This window comes from Pongo abelii, chromosome 15 (genome assembly GCF_028885655.2).
Source record: "Pongo abelii isolate AG06213 chromosome 15, NHGRI_mPonAbe1-v2.0_pri, whole genome shotgun sequence".
NCBI classification, from domain to species: Eukaryota; Metazoa; Chordata; class Mammalia; order Primates; family Hominidae; genus Pongo; species Pongo abelii.
Window position 1 is genome coordinate 24,838,965 of NC_072000.2, and position 18,576 is coordinate 24,857,540.

An 18,576-nucleotide genomic window follows, 5' to 3' on the forward strand; every position below is an offset into this window, starting at 1 on the left:
CTTCGGGAGGCCGAGGTGGGCAGACTGCCTGAGCTCAGGAGTTCAAGACCAGCCTGAGCAACATGGTGAAACCCCATCTCTACTAAAAATATAAAAAATCTCCCGGGCGTGGCAGCATGTGCCTGTAGTCTCAGCTACTCTGGAGGCTGAGGCAGGAGAATTGCTTGAACCCGGGAGGCGGAGGTTGCAGAGAGCTGATATTGCACCACTGCACTCCAGCCTGGGAAAGAGAGCAAGACTCTGTCTCCAAAAAAAAAAAATAATAATAATAATAATCATCATCCTGGGTGCCGTGCACTGGAGACCATGTCTGGGGACAGCAGCTGCAGCCAGACCCTGAGCCGGGCCATCCCTGCCACTTACTGGGTGGTGCTGGGCAAAGGCATGCAGCTACAGCACAATCCCCCAGGGGCACAGTCTTCAGCACCACCCCAGGAGGTACCAGGATCATCTACGACTAGAAATTCCTGGAGTGTCGGAACTCACCCATGACGAAAACACCCCCGAGGGATCTGCCCACCATTCCTGGGGTCACCAGCCCTGCCAGTGATGAGCCCCCAAAAGAAGCCAGCCAGAGCCACTTGTGCAATGGCCCAGAAGGTCAGTGGGCGGGCCGTGAGGAATCACAATTTGAGATGGACATTTAAAGGACCAGCCATCAGATTGCGCACTGCCTATGGGCTCCTCCAGGCCTTTCTGGGAGGAATCACACCAGCTAGGCCTTATGAAAATTATCACACTGGGCAGGCGTGGGACGTGGGGTCGGCCACCCCAGCTTTCTCTCCTTCACTCAGGGCACCTGCCCTTTCCTCTTTGTGAAAACTAGCAGATTATTTCCTAGTGCCCTAGTGCCTCTGCTGATGCGGGAGCTGCTGCCCCAAAGGGTGTTACCCCTGCCAGCACACCCTGCAGCAGAGTGCCAGGAGTGCCAGGAAGTGGACAAGAATGAGCCATTCCTTCCAAATAATCCAATGATCGGCTCTTCTAGCCCTGTGCTCTGAGGGCGCAGCCACCCCTTCTTTAGGTTGATGTGCCTGGGAAAGCTCCCCTCCCCCTCCTTCCACAAGAGAGGAAATAAAAGCCACTTTCGCCACAGGGCCAAGAGTTGGGTCCTATCTGAAAAAAATAAAATAATCCAAAAGGCGGGCAGGACTAGAGTGGAAGTAAGGACAGTGGGAAGTGAGCCATCTGCTGATAAATATTAGAGTGGGAGAATGGGAACATGGGACTTCATTAAAAATCTACTTTTGTGTATGTCTGAAAATTTTCCTAATAAAAAAGAAAGTAGAGGAGGAGAATGGGTAGATCTATCTTTTCCACTAAAGAACAACCTCCAAGACGTATCATTAGGGAAAACACACAGTAGAGAAGAGTAGGTATGGAATATTAATATTTAGTAGAAGTAGAAGTAGAGTGTTCATGAAAGAAAGAAATATTTCTAGAAGGATATACAAGAAATTGGTAACAGAGGCTACCTCTGGGGAGAACTGGGAGACTGTGAGGCTGGGTTCTAGGAAACTTTTTACAGTGTCTACTTTATTGCACTGTTGTAATTTTTCTCATACACATTTTTTTTTTTTTTTTTTTTGAAACAGAGTTTCACTCTTGTTGCCCAGGCTGGAGTGCAATGGCATGATCTCAGCTCACTGCAACCTCTGCCTCCCAGGTTCAAGCGATTCTCCTGCCTTAGCCTCCAGAGTAGCTGGGATTACAAGCATGCGCCACCATGCCCAGCTAATTTTGTATTCTTAGTAGAGACAGGGTTTCTCCATGTTGGTCAAGCTGGACTCGAACTCCCGACCTCAGGTGATCCACCTGCCTCAGCCTCCCAAAGTGCTGGGATTACAGGCATGAGCCAGCACACCTGGCCTCATATATGTATTTTTAAACTGAAAAATCAAATGGCAAATGGTCCAGTTAAAAAATTTCACACAGGGCCAAAGGATAAAAAATTAAAACACAATAATCATGACCCACTTACCATTCAACCCTTCTCTTCAAAGATACATATTCTTATCCATTTCTTGTATATCCTTCCAGAAAAAAATGGATGCATATACATATATGTACACACACAGACACACATACATACTTTAAACATTAAAAAGAGATACTACATACACCTTTTTTCATTAATAAGTCTTCCTTATTAGCACATTCCAACCTACTTCATTGTTTTTAACTGCCATCTAGTATTCTACTGCATGAATATTGCCAATTTTACTTAACTATTTCTCCACCAATGGACATCTAATTTTTAGACATTTTTGCTATTGCAAATATTGCTACAATACATATATCACTGCATTCTTTTGAGAACATATTCATAAGGTAATTTCCTAGGTGCAGAATCATTGAGTGAAATGAAATTAACATTCTAAATTTTTCTATATATTGAAACACCGACTTGCCAAAAAGATTGTCCCAATTAACACTCCCATCAACTGTGTCTAAGTGTCTGTTCCTTAACTTCATTGCCAATATTGTCATTCTCACTTGTCACAGACTGAATTGTATCCCCCCACGAAATCCATATGTTGAAGCCCCTAACCCCCAGTACCTCAGAATGTGAGTGTATTAGGAAATTGGAAATAGGGCTTGCAACGGTCATTAAGTTAAAATAAGGCCAACAGTGTGAGCCCTAATCCAATCTGACTAGTGTCCTTACAGAAGGAAGAAATTTGGACACACAAAAAGACACCAGGGATGTGTACCAATAGAGGAAAGACCACGTGAAGACACAATGAGAAGGTGGCCTTCTGCAAGCCAAGAAAACCTTCAGGAGAAAACAAACTTGCAGACCATTTGATCTTGGATTTCTAGCCTCCAGAACTATAAGGAAATAAATGTCCAGGCCGAGCGCAGTGACTCACACCTGTAATTCCAGCACATTGGGAGGACAAGGTAGGTGAATCACCTGAGGTCAAGAGATTGAGACCAGCCTGGCCGACATGGTGGAACTCCATCTCTACTAAAAATACAAAAATTAGCTGGGCGTGGTGGCACACACCTATGATCCCAGCTACTTGGGAGGCTGAGGCAGGAGAATCACTTGAACTCGGGAGGTAGAGGTTATAGTGAGCCGAGATTGCGCCACTGCACTCCAGCCTGGGTGACAGAACGAGACTGTCTCAAAAAAAAAAAAAAAAAGAAAAAAGAGAAAAAAGTCCATAGTTTAAGCCACCTAGTCTGTGGTATTTTGTTACGGTGGTCCTAGCAAACTAACAGACCACTTTCTAAATTTTAGTAATCTCTGTGTATTTTGTATTATTAAAAATTTCCTTCATTTTTTTGTTTAACAAATACTTTATTACTTTACTTGCATAACCCTCTAAGCCTTATTTAACCTTTACTTAAAAAACAAGTTGTTTTAACAAATCACATTCATTTTGTGTTGCTATAACAGAATACCTGGGACTGGCTAATTTATTTTAATAAAAAAAGAAACGTAGCCAGGTGCAGTGGCTCCTGCCTGTAATCCCAGAACTTTGGGAGGCTGAGGCGGGTGGATCGCTTGAGGTCAGGAGTTGAACGCCAGCCTGACCAACACGGCGAAACCCTGTCTCTACTAAAAAATACAAAAATTAGCTGGGCATGGTGGCGCACACCTGTAATCCCAGCTACTCAGGAGGCTGAGGTAGGACAATCGCTTGAACCTGGGAGGCAGAGGTTGCAGTGAGCCAACACCGTGCCACTGCACCCCAGCCTGGGAAACAGAGCAAGACTCTGTCTCAGAAAAAAAGAAGGCCAGGCACGTGGCTCATGCCTCTAATCCCAGCACTTTGGGAGGCCGAGGCAAGAAGATCACCTGAGGTCAGGAGTTTGAGACCAGCCAGGCCAACATGGCGAAACCCTGTCTCTACTAAAAATATAAAAATTAGCTGGGCGTGGTGGCGCCACCTGTAATCCCAGCTACTGGGGAGGCTGAGGCAGGAGAATCACTTGAACCGAGAGGCAGAGGTTGCAGTGAGCCAAGATTGCGCCATTGCACTCCAGCTTGGGCAACAGAGCAGACGCTATCTCAAAAAATATAAAAAAAGAAAAATAAATTTATTTCTCACAGTTCTAAAGGCTGCTAAGTCCAATATCAAGGTGCCCACATTTGGCGAGGACCTTCTTGCCACATCATCCCATAGCAGGAAGGTAACAGGTGAGAGCACAAGTGAGAGAAAGCAAGAGAGGTCCCAACTTGATTTTATAACAAACCTACTCTCTCAATGACATTAATCCATTCATGAGGGTAACGCCTTCATGACCTAATCACCTCTTAAGGGTCCCCCCTCTCAACACAGTTGCATGGGGGATTTAGCTTCCTATCCATGAACTTTTTTTTTTTGGCGGGGGGAGTCAGGGGGTGCAGTAACAGTCTCTCATTCTGTTGCCGAGGCTGGAGTGCAGTAGCATGATCATAGCTCACTGCAGCCTCAACTTCCTGGGCTCAAGAGATCCTCCTGCCTCAGCCTCCCAAAGTGCAGTGATTGCAGGTATGAGCCACAATGCCTGGCTAACCCATGAACTTGGGGGACACATTCATCCACAGCATATGCATGTAAGTCTTAATATGTGTTCTTACTATAAGCCAAACACTGTTATATGTGCTTTATAAATGTGTACATTTAATCCTTGAAGCAACCCTATTTGGTAAATACTATTACCCACATTTTTAAAGGTGAGGAAATTAAGGTACCAAGAAGCTAAGAAACTCGCTCAGAGTGACAAAGCTATTAAATGGTAGAGTTAAGAAAAGAACCCAAGAAATCTGGCTCCAGAGTCTGTGCTCTCAACCACTACGCTGTTCATGGAATTTTTTTGTTGTAATACCATACATAATTTTTATATTATCAAGTGTACCAATATTTTCCTTCATGACTTCTGAATTTTAATACCCTCTTTACAAAGATTACTCCACCAGATAGTTACTTTAAAATGTATTCATGTCTTATAGACAGTTCATAAATTTCATCTTTTATATTTACACCTTCAATTCAGTTGGTATTTATTTTTAAGATGGCAAAAAAATCCAGCTTTTCCTAAATGGTTAGCCAGCTGTCCCAAATTATTGAATAATCTTTTTCCCTGTTGATTTTAAATGGTGTTTTAATCATACATAGTAAATTTCCACAAGTATTTGAGTTGATTTCTAAGCTCTACTGTGTTTCATTAATCTGTTTTTTCTTCTCCAATTTCAAAGTCTTAGTAATCATTATTTTATAATACATTCTAAAATTTTTTTTTGGCCTCATTTTCCTTTTTAAAACTTTCTTGGCTATTCTTTTGTTTTGTTTTGTTTTGTTTTTTTGAGATGGAGTTTCGCTCTGTCGCCCAGGCTGGAGTGCAGTGGTGTGATCTCGGCTCACTGCAAGCTCCGCCTCTCAGGTTCACGCCATTCTCCTGCCTCAGCCTCCCAAGTAGCTGGGACTACAGGCGCCCACCACCACGCCCGGCTAATTTTTTTGTATTTTTGGTAGAGACGGGGTTTCACCGTGTTAGCCAGGATGGTCTCGATCTCCTGACCTCATGATATGCCCGCCTCGGCCTCCCAAAGTGCTGGGATTACAGGCGTGAGCTACCGCGCCCGGCCCAGCTATTCTTACACAGTAATTTCCCCTAGAAAAACCCAAGTATCAGTTTGTCAATGTCCTGAATGTATATTATGAAAGAGGGGATGCACTTATAAATATTAATAGAGAAACACTTAAGGTTCATTTAGTCCAAATCTCCATTTACAGATGAGAAACTGAGACTCAAGTAAGTTAAGTTGGCCAGGACACAGAGCTACTTAGAAGCACTATGGGTCTCCTTAATCAGATTTTTTCTATGGTTGGAAACTAGAGCCAAAGATGGTACCATAAGGCAATAAATCAGAGGTGGAAGCCTACACTTCTGGTATGGCTCCTTTTGGTCTCTTCCAATGTCGCTCATCCTCAAAACGTAGCAGAAACTTTGTGCCTAACTACCCTAGTTCACAGAGTCAGAATCCTGAAGTGAAGAAAAGGTAAGGCAAAAGGGATTCTTGGAGAGTTCTAAGAGAGAGTCAAGTTCTGACCCAACCAGAAGGGCAATCAAGCAGCATGATTTCATATGATTTGCTTAGTATTTGAAACACTGGAATTTGAGAAAACGAGTATTGCTTTTTTTTTTTTTTTGAGACAGAGACTCGCTCTGTTGCCCAGGCTGGAGTGCAATGGCACAATCTCGGCTCACTGCAACCTCCACCTCCCGGGTTCAAGCAATTCTCCTGCCTTAGCCTCCCAAGTAGCTGGGATTATGGGTGCCTGCCACCACACCCGGCTAATTTTTGTATTTTTAGTAGAGATGGGGTTTCACCATGTTGACCGGACTGGTCTCCAACTCCTGACCTCAGGCGATCCACCCACCTCAGCCTCCCAAAGTGCTGGGATTACAGGTGTGAGCCACCACGCCTGGCCAAGTATCAGTATTTTTATAGTAATATGCTCTTTGCCTAAAAAAAAAAATTTAAAGACACTGACCAGTGGGAGGCTAAGGCAGGCAGATCACTTGAGGTCAGGAGTTCAAGACCAGCTTGGCTAACGTGGTGAAATCTGGTCTTTACTAAAATAATACAAAAATTAGCCAGGCGTAGTGGTGCATGCCTATAATCCCAGTTACTTGGGAGGCTAAGGCAGAAGAATCATTTGAAACCGGGAGGCAGAGGTTGCAGTAAGCTGAGATCATGCCACTGCACTTCAGGCCTAGGTGACGGAGCAAGACTCTGTCTCAAGAAGAAGAAAAAAACAACAACAACAGAAAAAAGACATTGACCAGGTCCATTCACCTTATTTAGGCCTACGTCCAGTTTCGAAAAACCAAAGAAATGTGTATAGACTTACAATCTCTCAATATCTTCTTGGCTTGGTTAGCCATAATTAAACATGGTTTTTTCTACTAAATTCTTTTGGGATCCTTTTACCTGAATGCTGCTTTCTTCATCTTCTCGAGGTGACTGTGCAGGCATGACTTCCACATCTGAATTATCAGATGAGGTATTACGTTTTCTCTTCTTACCCACTACAGGAGTGATGGTGCTAAAAAGGAAAAACCAAATTCATTTTCAGTGAAAGCAAAGAAAATTTAGGAGTAGAAAAACATAATTAATCTAAACCATCACATACAAAACTTCCAGACAGAAGTTTTTAGATCTTCAGTCAATAGGACACACAGCTACTAAATAGGGTGTTTGAAAAAAAAAAAGATACTAGGGTTTGTAAACCACTGACTGACCCTTATACCATATTTGACAAATCCTTGTTATTACTGTGTTTACAAATACCTGAAGGAAGGTAGCACAAGATAGGAAAATAAATACCAGATTAAGAATTAGAACACTTATTGCAGTTCCACTTCTGTCACTACAAGAGCATTAGTTTCATTATTTGTAAACATTAGAGAGATAATACCTGTCCTGACAGTTACTGAGGCTCAAATAAGAAATCTAAAACTGTCTTTTAAAAGCTGAAAAATCCAGCACAAATATAAAGCATTATTATAATTACACCACAAAGCCTGAAGAATCCCAGGGAGTAAAAGCTAGTAAGAAAGGAGAAGATACAGGACATGGAAGGGAGAGAGGACACTCAATTATGACAAGAATTATGTGGCAAGCCATCACTTTTCTGTCAACACTGCTTAAAGCTAATGGTAGATGCTGAAATCTCCAATTCACAGAAGAGATGCAAGAACAGGACAGCTATGTCTCCAGTAGTTCTCTTTTTACTGATGTGGGTGGTAGGAGGTAGTGAGAAATCTCTTTCACACTACAGTAATACAAAATCAGGACAAATATATGAATGCAGAGTCGCAGCTTTTAAAGGTAACTCCCAACACAGTGACTATCTTTCCTGTGCCTTTGTGTTTTCCTCTTAAAATATGCTAATTTCAATTTTCCATTTAACAAATCCTATAAGCATTAGGACAGAAAAAAGAAAGGCCTTATTATTTTCTGTAATAGATCACCTTGAACTATGTAGCTGGTAAATACACGTAAGTTCCTCAATGCTTCTTAGAAATGAGCGCTCTGCCCTCAAATGTCCCATCCCAATAGCAAGGAGTACTCACTTGAGCTTACTCTTGAATGTCCCATCCCAATAGCAAGGAGCACTCACTTGAGCTTACTCTTGAACGTCCCATCACAATAGCAAGGAGCACTCACTTGAGCTTACTCTTGAACATCCCATCACAATAGCAAGGATTACTCACTTGAGCTTACTCTTGAACGTCCCATCCCAATAGCAAGGAGCACTCACTTGAGCTTACTCTTGAACGTCCCATCACAATAGCAAGGAGCACTCACTTGAGCTTACTCTTGCATGTCCCATCCCAATAGCAAGGAGCACTCACTTGAGCTTACTCTTGAACGTCCCATCACAATAGCAAGGAGCACTCACTTGAGCTTGCTCTTGCACGTCCCATCACAACAGCAAGGAGTACTCACTTGAGCTTGCTCTTGCCCTTTGTTTTGGAGGTACCAGATGTTTGCTCTGCCCTCAAATGTCCCATCCCAATAGCAGGGAGCACTCACTTGAGCTTACTCTTGCACGTCCCATCACAGTAGCAAGGAGTACTCACTTGAGCTTGCTCTTGCCCTTTGTTTTGGAGGCACCAGATGTTTTACTCTTCTTTGGCTTCTCCTCTTTCAGCCTCTCCCCAGCACTCTTCTTCCTGCGTTTCTTCTCGCCTTCCTCCTCTGGCCGAACGCTCGGCAACTCGTCCTCATTTAAGACTCGAGGTATGTTCTGCTCACCGCGGGCACGGGCTCTCGCAATGGCCTCTGCTACAATCCGATTTGCTTTCTCTTGCTTCTTCTGGTGTTCCAATCTGCGGTTTTCCTCCATTCCTGTCTTTCCCCCCGAATGAGGAGCAGAGCTTGCTGGTGATGACAAAGCAGCCACTTCACTGGCACTTAGAACTTTAACTACAGAGAGCCCAGAAGAGGCCCCTTGGGAAGAGCCAGCCTATAGAAATAAAGACACTACAATTTCAACTTGCTTGTAGTTAAATGGCCTAAATAAAATCCAGCTCTGAAGCAGGGGGGCTAGAAACTAGTTCTTTAATCCCTCAAGAACCAAGCTCAGATTAAATCTTATTGAACCTACACTACTTTTAAAAATGTATTCTTTTGGTGGGAAAGGGGTGAGAAAAACCAAGAATTCTGCCAAAATAAACTTCAGTATCTTTTTGCTATGCTTCCATTAATATATATCTCCATTACCTCAGAAAAATTACAACTAATATACCCAATATTGGTCTCTGGCCTAACGGTAAAAAAATTCAAATTCTACTCTTGGCCTATCTTTTATCTGCCTGGGTGGGGGGAGGGGAGGACTGGTCACTTATTTCTTTATATCATTTCTGAAATATCATTTAAAGGATATCACAAATCATTTTTATTTCACAATAACATTAGGAAAAGATTGTAAATAAAACAATTCAAAGATAAATACTAAATAATCTCATATCCCAAACCCAACAATCCCTCTCTAATCTTTTAATAATATAATTAAAATAAGGTTTCCATGGATGAAAGAATTAAGTCTGCATCTCAGTTCAGAGATATAAATCTAGAATGGCCCCACATTCAAGAATAAGTGGTTGCTGAGGGCAACAGCAATGGACTAAGTATTTTTGTTTTCTTTCTTTTCCTTACTATGTAAGTCTCTCACCTGCGGCTGCAGTACCACCTTGACTGGTACTGAAAGTCTTTGTCCTGGGCTTTGTCCTGGTCCCATTATCTGAGCCTGCTGTACAGAGGACAGAGTCACTGGCTGGGTGGAAGGTGGCTGCTGGGGCTGTGGCTGCGATGATGGTGGTTGTGGTACAATCTGGATTTTTTGCTGTGGCTGCTGCACCTGCAGCTGGATAGTTACTACCTTGGCAGGCTGCCCTTGGGCATTCTTGGCTTGAGTCAGGGCTGCCAGCTGGTTGCCCTGTAACACTATCTTGCCTGGTAGACTCCCTAGCACAACATGCCGATGTCCTTGGGGACCTCCAGACTGTGGCTGCTGGAGGACCAGGGTGATGCGTTTTGATTCACCCTAAAGTGAAGAAAGGAAATTGCAAGAGTACAACATTAAAGAATGGTATACTCTGAAATATTTACACCAGTTTTCTTCATCCTAGAATCATAAAAACTACAGGTCAGAAGACACAGTACAATTCACTTTGTTCATCATCCTATCTGTCTTGATGCAATCTTTTTTGTTATTTTTAGAGACAGGGTCTCGCTGTATTGCCCAGGCTAGAGTGCAGTGGCTATTCACAGGCACAACCCTACTGCTGATCAGCAAGGGAGTGCTGCCCTGCTCCGTTTCCAATCTGGGCCAATTCATCCCTCCTTAGGCAACCTGGTGGTCCCTTGCTCCTGAGAGGTCACCATATTGATATCAAACTTAGTGCAGACACCTGATTGGCATAGCACACCACAGCCCAGAACTCCTAGGCTCAAGTGATCCTCCCGCTTCAGCCTCCTGAGTAGCTGGTACTATGGTGCATGCCACCATGCCCAGCTAATTTTTATTCTGCTTTTTTTGTAGAGATGAGGTCTATGTTTCCCAGGCTGGTCTCGAACTCCTGGCCTCAAGCGATCCTCCGGCCTCAGCCTCCCAAAGTGCTGGGACTATCAGCTGTCCTGATAGAATCTTTTCTATAATGCTTCTGCTCAGTAGGTATCAAGCTATGTTTTAAAAACTCCTGATGGAAGGCTATCTTCTAATGCAGCAGTTCATTTTTGGAAACCTAATAATACAAAATTCCTTATACTGAATTGAAGTCTGCCTCCTTGTAGCTTCTTCCCACTAGTCCTACTTCTTTTAGAGACAGGGGTCTCACTATGTTGCCCAGGCTGGTCTTGAACTTCTGGCCTCAAGCAATCCTCCTGCCTCAGCCTCCTGAGTAGCTGGGATCACAGGTGAGAGACATTGTGCCTGGCTAGTCCTACTTATCTCAATACTGTGCCACCACCCCCACCAACTCTTTTGGCCCTTTATTCAGATGCTAGAGCCTCTACCTTCTTACACTAGAAACTAACACTTTCACTAAGCAAAGTAGGAGGGGGACAATCTTAGTAATAAGAATAAAAGAAAGATATAAACAGCTTTTACAAGTCTTGCAAATATAAAGATAATTCTTCAAAGATGTTTCTTTGTTCCCATAGCATCCCATATTTCTCATAAAACTTTATATCACACAATTGTTGTGAACTCTTGCTTAATATCTGTCTTTCCTGGCAGACGGTGAGCTCTGTAAGGACAGGGACTGTGTTTGTCTTATTTAGCACCAGCTAGGTACAATGTAAATGTGTAGTAAGAGCTCAAAAAATATGTTAACATTAACTGCTTCCAACCAGCAAGTACTAAGTATGTGGCTGTCACACTAACTGATAAAAAGCAAAGATGGAATTTAAATAGGCTTTCTCAGAGAAAGCTCTCATGCGCTCACTCTCTGAGTTGCTGGGCCCTCTATGAAACCAAAATTCACCTCCCCCTTTCACTCAAGTCACCTGGGTAGGTGTAGAGGTCAGTGTAACTGCAGGCTTCAGTGGGGGCCCTGTGGCCCCAGGGTTTCCAGCAGGAGCTGAACCCTTAACTGGCTGGAGGACCAGCTGCTTTACTGGTCGGCTGGGCTGGACAATGCGCTGAACAGCAGCCTGGTTCCCAGGGACCTTGGCGGCCAACACTGTATTACCAGAGACAATGGAAACACCTGGTCGAAGGGGTGTGCCGGTTAGCACTTTGGTAAAAGTGACTTTTCCACCATTGGCTGTGCCTGCCACCAGGGGCTGAGCTGTGCTGGTGATACCTTGGGCCTGAATTTGTGCCACATGGGCACCAGTGACTGAGGAGCTTGGTGGGGCCTTAAGGATAACAATCTTAGGGGCTGACTGAGGTGGCTGCCCTCCAGCACTACTGGAGGAGACAGCTGTGGCAGAGACACCCATGAAAGGATTCCCTTGGCTCAGGATCTCCTGGCTCTTGGAGACTTGCAAAAGTCCTGATGTTGGCGTCGATGTCTGTAAGACAGGTTGGGCTGGCTGCTCCTGGCTGGCAGGCTGAGTGGTATAATCATGCAAGGTTATGGATTCTGGAGCTGGAGCTGTGGATTCTTTGGGAAGTTCTGTGGGAGCTGTTTCCTCTGGTAGAGGGACCAGTTCACTTGCTGATGAATTCCCCACATCACCACCTCCACCATCCTGGTTCATCTGATCCAAGGAGTCCAGAGAGCTTGGCAGTCCAAGGGCTTCCTCAATGGGGTCTTGTGTGACCTGGTTAAAGCTGTCATCAGTCAGAGAGTCCAGGCCAAATAAATTTGGGTCATCGAACAAATCCATGATGGGGTCTGCCATCTTGGGAAAGTAATGGAGGGTATTTCTCCAAGGTCTAGGGAGGGAAGGGGAGGGGGGGTACTGGCTCTCCCCTCCCCTCCCCTATTAAGAAAAAAATGTACACAATGTAAGAGGACTACTCTTCAAGTATAGAGGCAAGAAACAAGTGCATGTCAGATTGTCCTGACCTTCATGGAGCAAGATGGCTACGTCTTCAGAGGAAGATGGTGGAACTCCTGTTGTAGGAATACAAATACAAATGAAAAAATAAGCAAAGTTGGTGATCACAGAGAAAATTTTTCCTTCTTACGTACTGTTCTTAATATCAAATAGCATGAATATAAGAGGGAAATGTGAGGAAATCTGAGGACGGACATACAGCAGAAAGACACTCATATTTCTGCTTCAAAACTAAAACTAAAAGAGAAAAACAATAACAACCTCCTCTTGGGCACTTACACCTACAAACTCTAAAGACTCTGTCTGTCAAGAGCATTTGGCTGCCTCTCTCCATTTCTTTTAACAATTATTATTCTTTGGTAAAGATAAAATTTAATATTCATTTACCTTCTATTTTCAGTTTTTAAGTTAGTAGAACTCAAAAATATGCCACCAGAATTACAGTGACTCTATAGATAAAGGTTTCTGGATATATTCTATTTCATAAATTTTTCTTGTGTTTTATATATTTTTACTTACTATTGGCAAAAATAACCACCTTTAACCAAGGCTTATAGTACAATCTCACCAAACTGATCATACAATTTTACCCAGGAAGTTTTGCAACTTTTATTCTACTTAACATATTAATCTATAATGGGATTTTTGTTCTGAAGTCCCCTCTCAAGAAACCTTTCTCATATTTAAGACAAAAAAGGTCAATTGCAAGGGATTCAACATTGTTTCCAATTTATATTTCCAACTTCCTCTCTTACCATCTCTTACATATATCTTACATTCCAGTCCAACTAGACTACACAATTCCCTTAATGTGATTCCTACCTGTGTGACTTTGCTTATGATGCTGTGCTTTCTGCCTGGAACACGTCCTCTCCATCCCAATGCCAATAATCTCTCACAGCTAAAATCCTACCAACCCTCAAAGGTCTTCTACTCCATTAAGTGAGCCCTGAACCTCTGACCCTTTAACAACTGAGCAACTTGTGATGACTTGATCCCTCCACCTCCTTTAAATACCCACACCATTGTTTATACCTTATTTAAAGCACTTATATTTAATATTTTATTATAATGACCTAAATCTGTCTATATCCTCTGGAGGCCCAAATGGCTCCTTTGTGCAAATTGTAAAAAGTTGCCCACTTCTCAAGATGCTTGGAAAACTGCCATACTAAATATATAAAAATTGGTTATGAATGTATGCAATGTACACCCTCCACAACTCTGTACCATGGCCCAGCTCCTCTTTCTCTGGGAGAAAGTTCTTGGATGGTGGGGACTATGTTTTATTTATCTGTGGATCCCCAAAGAACCAGCAGGACATAGCACATATAGTAGCTAATCAAAAAACAGTTAATGAATTATACTTGCTCGCATTATCTGGAGTAAACCATTCGATCCTCACAGAGACTAAATGGTATTCTTTGATTCTAACATGAGATCTAAAAAGCTTCCTATCTTGAAAACCTGTCTTATGAATGGCTGAAAGTAGGTTCACAAAATCCATGTCTAGGGTTTTAAGTTCATGAAACTAGTGGAAAAAAGAAAAGCTATCAAAGACAGGGAAGTATATCACCATAAAACCCAAATATATGAAAAAGAAATATCTGTTCTTTGTATATAATGACAGTATTTGACAATACAGGAAAGTCTTGCTTGGTAAGACCATTTCTCCTAACTTTTGGAAGACACCAGATAAGAAATTTGTCAGAGGCACAGTCCTGACTGAAGGAGACTTTTCCATATAACCCCCATGCTATGTTTTTTCCTTCCCAACCCATCTCACTTATCCTTATAAAACAATATAATATGGGTTAATAGATCAGATACTCCAACACAGACAAAGAGAACAAACATGTGAGTCAACATTACAAAGTATACATGTATCTCCAACAATGTTAAACAAGATCGTCCTTGCTTCAGTAATTGCATACTTTTCATATCTCAACCCAAGATCCATACCATCTCCCATTCCTGGCTAGTCTATTCCACCAGCTCATTCCAGCCTCTTATATCTAATATTTGCCTCCAAATTACTCAAAATGGCAATCAGAAAAGTTATGAATGTTTCCTGATTTAATGAAAACCTACTCAATAACTTGATACTAATAAATTTCCTCCCCATTATCATCAACTTTTTTCCAGTATACCTACTTTGGCACCAATTATTTTTCATTCTCTACTCACCATCAGAAGTTAAAGTATCTACGGCTAGGAGTAATATAAAAACAACAGTGAAAGTTTCTTTTTTTTTTTTCTGAGACAGAGTTTCACTCTTGTTGCCCAGGCTGGAGTGCAATGGCGCGATCTCGGCTCACCGCAACCTCTACCTCCTGGGTTCAAGCGATTCTCCTGCCTCAGCCTCCCGAATAGCTGGGATTACAGGCCTGCGCCACCACACTCGGCTAATTTTGTATTTTTAGTAGAGACAGGTTTTCTCCACGTTAGTCAGACTGCTCTCGGACTCTCGACCTCAGAGGTGAGCCGTCCGCCTCAGCCTCCCAAAGTGCTGGGATTATAGGCATGAGCCACCACGCTGAAAGTTTCTACTAACTAGAAGTTTACGTTGCAAATAGTTTATAGCCTGCTCCTTATTCCATGGAGTATTTTGTCGCTTCCATGATTCCTTGCTATTTGTTAATTCTAATGCTCTTCCTTTCCCCCATAATGATCCAATCTTAGACCCAGATTTTTTTTTTTTTTTAAATAGGAGAAACAAGGCTAATGGTTTCTGATTAATCTCCTTACCCCCATATGACTTAGTATAAGCTTTTTAAAGATCAATGCATTATCATTTATCTCTCCCTTCCCAATTTTCGAACAAATTTCTGCTTCTCCTAGTTCGGTCTATGCCTAATAATTCAAAAACCTTGCCACCAAGTATCATTACTTCTCAGTCCCATCATTCTCACCTATACTGACCCAACTCATCTCAAATTTTTATGCTAGTCTCCTACTTCTTTTCTAGCTCCTATCTTTAAACTGTCCTTGACTCTTACAAGATTAAACCTTCTCCCAACATACATCTAACTTTTTTTAACCCTCCTTCTACTACTACTTGTGGGTCACCCTGGCTATATCCACATATGGCCTATTTATTCTACCAAGCTCATCCATCTCATGAATTCTCTTTCCTTGATTCAAACCCTAATAGCAAAAATGAACAGATGTTAAGTGGGTTTCAACGCAAAGTAACTGCCTAGATAAAGAAGTCACACCAACTTTTATCATATTAAGAATGAAAAGCCAGTGTTGGCCCACCATTCCCCAAAAGAGAAACACATGTATGTGCTCAAAAGGAAAGACAAAACTTAGTGGTTGTACTTAGTCACTTTCCATAATTACAAACTAATGACCAGAATCACGACAGAAATCTTGGAGGGCATGTCGGGGGTGAGGGATGGCAGTGGAAGGGAAAAGTAACAAACTAGTCAGTTAAGGTTAAAATCCAAGGCCATCTATCTATAATCGCCAAATAACAATCCAGTTACCTGTAGAAAAACACTTTATTATATATGCCAGTATAGCCCTTCACTTCATCTCCTTCTTAAAGGTGAAACTACTGCTTCCCCTTGAGACAAGTACAAACTGATGTTCTTCTGCAGCTTTACCACCTTTAAGACAGTTCTTGATTTTTTTGGAAATCTAGAGTCCCAACTCTCTCATTCTTATTTTACGTTATTCCTCACCCTTGCCCATTTCTATAATAAACTGTCTGTCCTATGATAAAGTATTTTGTTTTAATTCTACCCTATATTTTTCCATCTCAATCTCTCCATACCTTTCAACAAAGCAGTGATTCTCAACCGGGGGATGGAGACTAAGGCCCTTATGAAGGGCTTCTGGCAACCGAGGGTGGAGATAAATGTGCAGTTCTTAAAGGTGTATTCAATATTATAATTTTATATTTATCAAGTGAAAAAACTACATCTCATTGTTTAGGCTATTTGTATTTATTAACACTGGACAAAGCCTTCCTGGCCAGTGAAGATCTGTAAAAGACACATGTGAGGAGTAGGGGGCAGAGAAAGAAACATTCCTGGCTTGGCAGAGTTACCAATATCTTTGGGATGGGATAAGATTTCCTATAGCCTCTCAAAAGGAGTTTATCATAATTTACTGTTTATAATGGATGAGAAACACTGCAAGAGATTAGTTCAGTCGTCTAATAGATAAAATTATGTAAAATGAGCTACAGATATCTATTGCCCACTTATAGATTTCTCCGCAGTGACAACCTCTTAGAAGACAATGAACGAATGCAGTATTGAGCCATGCTGACCTCTTTCTGTAATGTGCACTTTTAGAAAGTACCACTCATGACCACTTAACCTCTAGCTGCTCAAAGGTTCAGAAAAGAATAAACTATTTTATTTACTTCAAAGAACAAATCTTGTTGTTGGAAACTGTATCCTTTCAAGAAGATCAGTTGCAGATACACATAAATACATGTTACTGAAACATAAGATGGGTAGAAGCAGCTTAATTTAAATGAGAAATACCTTGAAAATAAAATAATCCAAAGGGCTAAAATGAAAATCACCAACATAATTTTAAAAGAGAAGTATTTTAAAACTGTACCATGAAGACATCTGTGAGACACAAAGGGTCTCAAATCTTATACAGAAATGAAAAATAAACATCCAAAGTGAATGCAATCACAATTTAGGGTCAGCAAAGGATCAGGATGGAAAGACATAGGACCAAATTGGAGCCACTCAGATTTCCTAAGTAGATCAAGATCCTAGGCCATTTTCTCTGTCTTCACCATTCTGACTGCCAAATGTGTGGCTACTCTGTTTCTGTTTTCCAATTACTGAAAGAGAAAGCACTCACACTTCAATCAAGGGTATGGTCATTTGGGGGAAAATAAGGCTGGTAAAGTAAGACCTTGTGAATAAATCGGAAAAGCAAAATAGGCAACTACGACAGCTAAAGACATGTATTTTCAGGGGATAAAGAAGAAACTAGAGAGATTCTGCACTCATGAAAAAAGGGAAAGGGCGAGGTGAGGAAGTGAGGGGTTGATGGAGAGGAAAACGCGACTGGGGTGGGGGTGGGGGGGGGACCCGGGTACATTACCTGCTCATACTGCCGAGGTTGGTGCCAGTAAGGTCCATACAGCAGAGGCGGAAGATTTCTGTTAACTGGAGACCCCAAAATGGAAATGAGGTACATGCACTTGAGGTAAGGAGCTAGCGGGGGTGCCCTCCAGGGTGGGGATGGCCAAGACGGGAAGATGCGGGGGGTGGGGGGTGTGGATGCCCGGGATAGGAGCAATGTTAGGGCGGAAGCTGCAGGCTGAGAGGCCCGACAAGCCCTGAAGGAGAAAAGGAGCTGTGCCTCACCCCAGTGGAGGAGAGAGGTGGCTTTACCTGCAGCGGCTGTGGGGGGCCGGTTCGCCCCTCTCCCTGTCTCTCCAGCACCAGTTCCCCCTCCTCCTGCGCAACCTAACACGATGCTCCTGCCCGCCCCGCGCCATCATTGGCTAAAGCGCACTGCCACTCACCAAAGGCGAAAAGACGCAAAACAGCGCAAAGGGTGGGACTATAAGGAGCTCCCTTCCCCCTCCCCCGCAGGTTAGGTTGAGAGCGCACGGAGAGGCCTATCCGGTTTCTAGGGCCGAGGCGAAGCCTGCAGCTTGCTTGAAAAAAGGGGGCTGGCCAGAGGAACAGTCTGATAGTACGCGAAACCAGTCCTGGAGATTAAATTCCATACCATCTACACTGAATTCTTCACCCTAAAGAGTATAAACTTGGGAGGCAGGGTTCCGCGCTAGGCCAGCTCCGCCTCCCTCTGAATCCCCGGCCTTCTAGCAGCCCTGTCAACCCCTCTCCTGTAGTGACTACACCGTATCCCATTACCTAATAAAAGGGGCCAAATCTTCTTCCCTCCATCGTGGGAGTCAGCCCAGCTGGAATATGGGGCCTTTTAAAGCACTCTTTCTGCCACAACACATAAGGTTGCCGTGCATTTTTGACACTCTGACCCTTCAATACCAATACGGCTTTTTAGACAGTAATTCCTGGGGCCCTCTAACAATTCCCGACCCTTAGCCC

The 18,576-nt window shown here is 42.8% G+C and overlaps 1 protein-coding gene and 1 pseudogene across 25 annotated transcripts in view; one reads left to right on the forward strand and one right to left on the reverse strand.

Moving 5' to 3' along the window:
• The window catches only part of CHD8 (chromodomain helicase DNA binding protein 8), a 70,837-nt gene that overhangs the window by 35,524 nt on the left and 16,737 nt on the right, over positions 1–18,576 (reverse strand). For 7 of the 25 annotated variants that reach the window (XM_063715481.1, XM_063715482.1, XM_063715478.1 and 4 more), the window contains 4 exons: positions 11,516–12,573; positions 9,681–10,052; positions 8,587–8,972; positions 6,932–7,046 (listed from right to left, as the gene is read on the reverse strand). In XM_063715481.1, the coding sequence (XP_063571551.1) occupies positions 6,932–7,046; positions 8,587–8,972; positions 9,681–10,052; positions 11,516–12,358 (1,716 nt within the window). In that variant the 5' untranslated portion in view covers positions 12,359–12,573. Of the gene's footprint in view, positions 1–6,931; positions 7,047–8,405; positions 8,417–8,452; positions 8,533–8,586; positions 8,973–9,680; positions 10,053–11,515; positions 12,574–17,599; positions 17,665–17,892; positions 18,319–18,576 lie in introns of those variants that run through there. The other 18 variants (XM_063715490.1, XM_063715483.1, XM_063715489.1 and 15 more) reach the window with 10 other exon arrangements.
• On the forward strand, positions 307–718 carry LOC134760052 (eukaryotic translation initiation factor 4E-binding protein 1-like; annotated as a pseudogene).